The 9,114-nt window shown below is 30.3% G+C and overlaps 1 protein-coding gene across 1 annotated transcript in view; it reads right to left on the reverse strand.

Moving 5' to 3' along the window:
• Positions 1 to 8,551, reverse strand: part of LOC108912136 — a 101,960-nt gene extending 93,409 nt beyond the window's left edge. Inside the window, exon 1 of the mRNA XM_023455201.1 lies at positions 8,365 to 8,551. Coding sequence (XP_023310969.1) covers positions 8,365 to 8,551 — 187 coding nt within the window. The remainder of the gene's footprint in view (positions 1 to 8,364) is intronic.
• Between the last annotated feature and the right edge of the window lie 563 nt (positions 8,552 to 9,114).

The raw sequence follows: 9,114 nt of genomic DNA on the forward strand, positions 1-9,114 counted from the left end.
TGTTCAATATAACAATGAAACCCAATATATGCCCACAAATAATTAATTGCATTAAATATATAACAAACATAGCTGTAAAGTTTCGTATGTGAATATAATAAATAATAATTTGATTGAATATAACAAAAGTACTTAAATTATATGGAAATGTTTCAATTCCCATAAAGAATTTGTTAGTTAATATAAAAAGACAACTTTATATTTCGGGATGTTTTACATGCACGAAAATTTTTATTATTTCATCATCAAGCTACTTGATAGATCCCTAAAGAAGATAGAAAACTGTATTTTTTCATTGAACTAATAAATGTTGACAGATAAAAATTCATTGTTGAGACAAATAGGTAAACATGAATTAACTTTGGTTCAACATCCATCTAAGAGGGACCATTGTTATTTACTACTAACTACAATAGAGTCAAAAATTTGATGCAGACCTCGTATTTCTGTTCACATGGCTTAACAGCTTGATCGGTTGTAGTGACTATCTCTTTGTTAAATTTTCATGTTTCACATATAAATATTAGAAATAATTATTTATTTGAAATACATTTTACAGAACTAATTAATTAGATATTAATTTGTAGAATAACTCTGTGTCGCATAATAAATGTCTTTTTAATGATATCAGCAACGATGTGTTATCATTTTCGTTAGACTCTTTTAAATATTTCATCAAATGCTTGTAATTCTAATCTAAACAAATTGATACTATAGCGGTAATATACAATGTATTTCCACTTTAATGCATAGAGATCATTTTAAGCAAAATATTTTAGATTAACATACTTCTTAGTTTTGAAATATTTTGAAGTTTTTAAATAAAAAACAGTTTTTTTCCGATTATCTTGTGAAGAAAAAAAATTGCGTTTAGGAAATATTTATTGAATTACTTTCTACAAGTATGACTAGTTTCATGTTGATAGTTCACCAGTGGCGTACTTACTGTGTGCATTTTACTATTTTCTTAAAAAATAATGACAATATTCCACTACATTTACACCCCTTAAGATATTTCAAGAAGAAAAACTGATTAACTTTAACTTTATTTTCTTCCAAGGTAACACGGTTTTGCCAAGTTAATATAGAAATCAATGCACACTACTATTATTTAATCTACAATCATTTAAACATTAATATTAGGTGGCTTTGGTTACTATTTGACAATTGACAATCATTTGATAGAAATAAATAGACTTGAGTGTTTATTTCAATAATTTTAAAAACTCTGACAAATTTTGTAACTCATTTAGTTATTGCGTTGATTTTTAAAATGCCATTTCGATTTACCAGTGAAGAGTCATTTTTTGAGAATATATTAAATTTTTAGAGAAAATGGACTGCTATTAAATTTTACTAACAAATCGTGTAACCTAGAAAAAAAAATAAAGAAAAATTTGTTCTTTTAAAATATCTGAGGATTCTAAATACGCTGAATTCTGCCATCAAGCGATATTTTTAAGAAAATATTAAAATGAACCCAATAACTACGTCACTGGTGAACGAGAACATTGGCACGTTTGCAATTAATAATTTTTTTTACACAATATGCATAAATAAATGCAACGAGTTGTAAAAGAAACTTGGCAACAGTGCACAAGTATGCTGAGTCTATTATTTGTAAGTTGGCAGTCCTTTTCATGTATATGGGTATGCGATGCTATATGATGACAGCTGATTGCTTTAACCTATAAAATGTCGGATGAAGAACAGAGTCGGTAGAAATGAAAATTTGTGACCAAAAGAAAATATGAGTGCTTGAGAATTAGAACGGAAAATAGCAAAAGCAGGAAAAAAGCTGTTGAAGAGAAGATTGTGGAGCCAGAACCTACGCACACCGTTCGAGGGCATCAACTAATCGACGAAGAATATACTGCTCTTTTTGCAAGAACTTTTACGTATTTTAAATTATCTACAAACTGTGATCACGAAGTTATTGGTGTGGAAAAGTTTAAATATGATTTAGTTACATGCATAAATAACATACTACTATGAGACACTTCTGTGAATACAAATGTTCCTTATAAGACAAGGGTTTAAAGCGACTGCATTTATGAAATTATAATACAATTTGATATATGTAATACGTTGTTATTGCAGCCAAAAATATTCTAAAAAATATATTGAAATTATTGTTGTCAATATTAATATCAATTTTAAAATGAAAAATGATATTAAAAATGTCATAATTTATCAAAATGCATATAAGCTTGTTATATGCGCTGTGGTGCAAAATATAAATATTTCATTGTTTATATTATGCTGCTGTATTTTTTACTTCTTGAATTGAAAGCTTATCCTACTTTATAAATAAAAAAAGAGTTAAAAAATCATACTTCATATGAAAATTTCTCATTTTATTTTATTATTCCAAACTGAATTACACAAATAAAATAAGTTGAATGAAATCCATTTCTAATGACTAAGTTGTGTATTGAAACGTTTATTTAAATTTCCCACCATATATCCTCATTCATACTCTATTGCGCTGTTGCCGTTACTCCTTCGCATTTATTACTTGGCTAACGACAAGTCATAATTTGTAATGTTTAATATATTTTTTTCTTTGTGAAATGTACGGTAACCTTTTTTTTTCATTCTCTTATCTATTAATTAATGATTCAGGTAAATGTCTTATATTTTTTTATTACTATTTGCATTTTTTCACCCGTAATTCGATTGTATCATTTCCCCTATGTTAAATATTAAAATTATTGGCATTGGCAAAAACAAAAACAAATCCATAAATAATTCGAGAATAATTCGCAAAATTTGATTTCGCATTGCAAAAAATTGTCTCTATAACACGAAATTGGCTGCATTTTTAAAATGCCTCTATACGCTACTGCTCATTATATCGGAATCGCCCTATCTAGTTTATTTATTTTTTAATTTCGAATGCATGTAATTTTATCAGCTTCTTTTAAGGTTATTATGATTCCACGAAGGAGGTTTTCACTATTTCTGAAGTTAAGTAAGAATTGTATCTACGCAAAAACATCGCAACAAAATACCACAAGTAAGTATACGTAACTGTAAAACTCCAAGAAGCCAGATGTTACACTTTTATTCGAAGGGAAACATTCCTAGGAACAACCAAGATTGAGGTAACTACATAATTCCTCATTCAATTTGAAAACAAGTGGAATTAAAAAGTTTCCCGCAACTTTGTGTGACAATCGTGACATAAACGTAATTTCGCCAACATAAAGGAGCAAGCGGCAAAAAGTTGTTGAGGTTGAATGACATGATTAAACGAATGAAAGGGGAAGATTTCTCAGTAATTTGACGCTTTACCATATACGTTTTATTTGTCATTCATACCTACGTTATACGACGAATAAAAAATTTTAATCTTTAAAGCAGAGTAATGAGGTGACATTCAGCAAATCGGTTACTTATGCCTGCTATACAATATCTAACGAAACGTATACAACTGAGAAAAACTTTTATTTGCTTTGTGACATGGAGATTTAAAGCAAGAAGATCAAGATATTAAGGTATACTTAATTTTTATTCTCATGGGTTACGTTTACTATTTTATTAAGAGTAAAAAAAAAGTTTGGGAAAGTTCTTTCTTCCAAAGTAGTAGCCAGAGAGCATTTTGGTATAAATGTAAAATATATTTCAATGATGTTTCACGTACTCAATTTTTGTCAACGGTGTCAGAGAAATACGCCTGAATTATTTAATTATTTGAAAAATTAACAAAAAAAGTTTAATCGGATGTCCCAGACAAGCTCCGTAGTTCCATAGCTGCCTTGTTATTAATTTTATAAAAAAGTAGCTAAGCCAAAGTTGCTTCAATTTTGATTGCGCATACAACAAAAATATTTAAATTATACAAAATGTTTAGTTTGGCCTAGGCGTTGCCGAACTTTGATTTTTTAAATAGAACAATCTACATTACCCTAAATTGTTTGTTTTCGAATTCGGTGAAAATATTTCAGTTTGCAGTCCCTACGTTAATCTCAAATATCTTCTAAGCGAAGAAGAATACAAGCGCGTGATTTTCATCGGCAGTTTCAGCTTGAAAATCTTTATCTTTTTGACTAGTAGAAGCCATTTGCTCTTTAGAATGTTTGAACTAATTTTGCATGACAAAATGTAACTGCAATGAGCTCAGTGACTTCATATGCATTCCATCTGTGTGAAATTTTAACACCATATAATAAATTCACACATCTCAATGGTAATTGAAAAATTATTTCTACACCTCAATAGTACTTTAAATAATAGATCATGGTCACTTTTGTGTCTATGGACAGACAACTCTTATTCATGTAAAATTTATAGAAATACGGTTATTTTCAAATATGTTGGAGATACTTAGGTATAAACGATCTTACATCGATACAAAGACAATTCAGTTCCTATTTAACGCTGGCAAACATTTTGGTGGTTTCATTAGAAGGAAATGATTTAAACGGTCTCAAATATTTCAAAGATTATCTTACAAGGAGTAAATGAATTTACCAGTCAAAAAGATAAATGAACAGTGAAAACAATAGGTTTGTATCTTTCTTTTAACGGAAGATATTTGAAATTAACCAAAACATTGCAATATGGACTTTTTTCGAAAACAATTAAGGAATTCGAGACAAAACATTTTATATAAAATCATACTACAATTGAACGAGGATCCTAAAATGCAATAAGATAAAAGGCGTTACATTTTAAGAATGAAAATTAGGAAATATCCAAGTCAAATTATATTTCTATCGTAAGTATTATAGAAAGGAAACAACTTTTATTTTAGTGAGTACTAAGTAAGTGATGGCCTATGAACATATTTGAACTTCATTTGTTTTTATTTATTAAATTACCAATAAATTGAGACAAGCTGCGGACAATGTTAACTACAAGAAAACAGCTTAACATGTTTTATTGAAATTTGGAATGTACGTAACCATCTTCCCATTTTAGTTTCCAGGGGAAAAATGCCTGGTAAGAAATTACTATATTATTGTGGTTCTCCCAATAGAAACTGTCACAATTGTGTCTACTTATGATTAAAAAGTACATATTATAATGGAATTCCAAACAAAAAATAATTACTTCTTTTTCAGTCAAGTTTAACAATATTGTCCCAATATATTACGAAAATATGTATTAAATCATTATTTTACCACAATGTGGTAGTTTTATTCAAAATTTATACAGTACGCGCCTAAAGTATGGAATAAATTCAGTAAAAACTAAATAATTTTTTTTTTAAAATCTTTCACTGTCATACCGACTTTTTAAGGATTGTGAGCAATATAAAAATTATAGTTGAATTTAAAGTATTATGGCACATTTGGATGCGGGGATAAGACTAGAACGCAGCAGGAAGTTTGCGATTTATTTAATAAAAAACATCCAGATCGCCAACAGTCAGTAAGATAGAATTTAAATTTAGAGAAACTGGCAATGCTGTAGATATTCCAAAACCTGGACGTCCAAGCGTTAGTGAAGATCACAAACAGAACATTTTGATAAGTATGGTAGATAATCATCATAATACTTCACGATTGGTTACATTAAACAATGAAATTAGTCAGACCACAGCGCTACGTATCCTGAGGAAAGAAAAATGTCATCTCTACAAAATTCAACTTGTGCAGGAACTCAATAAAGACGATCCCTTCCGCCGCTTACACTTCTGTGAAATTATTATGGATTTATATCAAGTAAATAGAGATTTACACTGGCAAATATTTTATTCAGACGAGGCCACGTTTTGTCTCAATGGTACAGTGAACCGTCAAACTTGCGGGTATTGGAGTCGGGAAAATCCTCATTGGATGGCAGATACACATACCTACGCAACACCCACAGAAATTAAATGTGTGGGCTGGAATAGTTGACATCAGAATAGTAGGTAGGGCCTTCTTCTTTAAAGGAACCCTTACAAGAGAAATATATTTAGAGTTTTTACAAAATGGCCTTGTTCCAGTGCTTGCACTATTTTTTCCTAACAATAATGACCTTGATATTCCTGATGATACCATATGATTTCAGCAAGACGGTGCACCTCCGCACTATGCGCGCCCTGTTTGAGATTTTCTAGACAATTATTTTCCTAGGAGGTGGATCGGCAGACGAGGACCGATAAAATGGCCCGCGAGATCCCCAGATCTTACACCCCTGGACTATTTCTTATGGGGCTACTTAAAGTCCAAAGTGTACGTTAATAGACCACATAATTTAGAAGAACTCCAAAATTGTATTATAGATGAAATACACAGTTAGTCCAGAAATAATTCATAATGTGCAAGAAGAATTTCTACACAGACTTGCGTATTGTCAAGAAGTCGGTGGGTGGCAACTCGAACACTTAATTTAAGTAGAAAACTTAATGAATTGTATTTGCTTGACATAGGAATTGTTATTTTTTAATGAAAAATTTACGTTTTCTAACATTCAATCGTCACTTATTCGAAAACTTTGCTATGTAAGATGGCAACATTTTAATACTGTCGGATCGACGATGAAACGATCTTTCAGAATAAAAAAAAATAGGGGGTTGCTATTTAAAAAAAAATGTCGAAGACGTCATTACTCGAAAACAAATGGCGGTTGAAAATCGCCTTTTATGCTAAAATATGTATTTTTTAAATTAAAAATCGACCTGTTCGAGGATTTTTTCCAAAAAAATTTGTTTCGTTTTTACTGAATTTATTCCATACTTTGGGCGCATACTTTATAAATTTTTTCAAAAAACGTTGTCATAGATCTAATCTTGACATGCGCAGTAACAATTATTTCTACACCTTTTATTATGTTATATTAGGTAGGTACCTTTAATTTTGTGAGATGTGTAGACGTGTTAAGTGTTGAGTTATTAACAAAACAAATTACAATAAATAGATTTGCCTAAAAATTGAAGATATTACAACGATGTCAAAATTTCTTATCTACTGAACTTGATAGCTACAAAATATTATTGATTTTGAAGGCAAAGAAGTTGTAATCAACTTTAACAATGTTTTCCAAACTAATTTGTTTTTTGTTTTTTTATATTTATGTGCAATGCTGTTGCAACTTTAATTAATGTATTGTTTAAATAAAATTATGTGTAATAATTGGTGGTACCTATATGTATTTTTAGGACCCCAAAATAATTTCTAGTAAATTTGATAATATTGACAAATATTTAAAAAAAAAAAACAACGAAAATGTGGTAGCACAATTTTCAATAAACAAAAACAAAATTTTAACAAATTATGTGGTATCATATTGCAAAATAGAAAGTAAAAGTATTTAATAAAATTGTAGTAGTTCAATAAAATTGTAGTACAACATTTTAAATAAAATTTGTTGGTAATGAGCTACACAAATTGTTGTTAGTCGTATTTTTTCTATAAATTATTGTCAACAGTATTACAATTGTGTAGATTTTTTATATGTGTAAGTTCATGCATTAGATTCTTAAATCAAAAGGATGTAATTTTAAAAATTGTCTTCTTCTTTCTTTTACAATTCATTGTTTATTATATCTACATATTATAACAGGATAGTAGAAGCTATAATTGTTATATATCATTTTAAGAAAAATGCATAGGTATTATACCCACAACTTTATTGCTAAAATTTACAATATTTTAAGTTATTTATGGAATATAATAATAATACCTAATAATAATAACTAAAATTTCTTATTTCTAGCTGAAGTAAAATATCTACATCCCCACCGTTAACTTCTTTTTGCAATTTTAAATGAAGGGCATTTGTTCATTATTTTTTAACACCCTGTATATTGAAATCGAAACAACTACGCAAACATTTTTTCATTTGAATTTATAAAACCGAATCTGCTATTAAAATTTGGTTAATATTTTGGTATACCCGTGTATATTTTGTTTACGTAAACTGCTAGTACTAAATATTATAGAAGTATAATGATTTAATCAGTATTTTTAAATTTAAGAGTAGCAATTGATATTATTCACATAAAAGGAAAGGTAAAAATAATTGTCTACTATTTTCCGTTAATAACAATTTGCAGTTGATCAGTTATTTTAAACAAAATATATTAAATTCACCTTTTAGATTTAGAATCATTTTAAAGATATTAATTTAATATTTCATTTCACAATTTTATTCACAATTTAGAGCCAAGATTTCTCCACTTATTTAAACTATTTATGCGATTTATAATAAACTTAACATTTCCGTACGATTAAATTATTATTTTTGATTCAAAAATATGTGGATACATTTAATTAATTTATTGTAATTAAACAAACAAAAAACTATAATTTTCGGATATTGTATTACCAAAAAAACTAACATATGTTCGCATAAACCAGTTGCTTATAAATGACAATTCATAAAAAAATCAACACACTCATAACCTACATTTCCCATAAGTGGGCGTACCTGGAGTTGCGAAAGTGCCGGCAGGCTGCCAATGTTGCGGTGGATAATAGGGGGTGTTCCCATAATAGTCGTGGTACACGTGCTGCCCATAGAACTCCCCATGGTACGGTGGCAGGGGCTCGTGGTAGTACTGGGACCCGTAGTAAGGCTGGTGGTGCCTGTACTGCATGTAATTGCAACAATCCATCCTTCGTCCCGCGAAGCACGTGTCAGTGTTTTGGCACAGAGATTTTTAGAAGAGATAATAGGAAGATGTCTCGTTTTATATTAGAAGCATTTTGACTGCAGCGACGTCGAACGGCGTTTCGCGCCAAAACCCAACAGACGACTAGATTGATCACAGCGAGCGGTGCGAAACTCTCGACGTGAAGAGCAAATGGGAAATGCGAAGACGCGCAGTTGGCGACGCCGGTCGCCGTCGCCAACTGAACTGTACAATCAATACGGCACCGCGACGCCTCACCTATGGGGCGCGCCTTAGTTTGCAGTGCCGCCGTGTTGCCCCAACTGGGTCATTCGCCCGCGTACGCACCACCGGTGGCACCTTCCAGCCTTATGAGATGTGGAATTTTATCTTTTATCTTGCCAAAAAAATAGTACATAGCGAAAAACTAACAAAAGTGAATATACAAATATGGTATAACCAAAGTTAGAAAAATTTGAGAAATTTCAGGAAATTTCCACACACCTTCACAGTTTTTATGACACAGAGGCGTAGTGTCAATAATGTACAGTGTGGACCATTTTAGC

The sequence above is a fragment of the Anoplophora glabripennis genome, unplaced genomic scaffold (genome assembly GCF_000390285.2).
Source record: "Anoplophora glabripennis isolate ALB-LARVAE unplaced genomic scaffold, Agla_2.0 scaffold595, whole genome shotgun sequence".
Taxonomy (NCBI): domain Eukaryota; kingdom Metazoa; phylum Arthropoda; class Insecta; order Coleoptera; family Cerambycidae; genus Anoplophora; species Anoplophora glabripennis.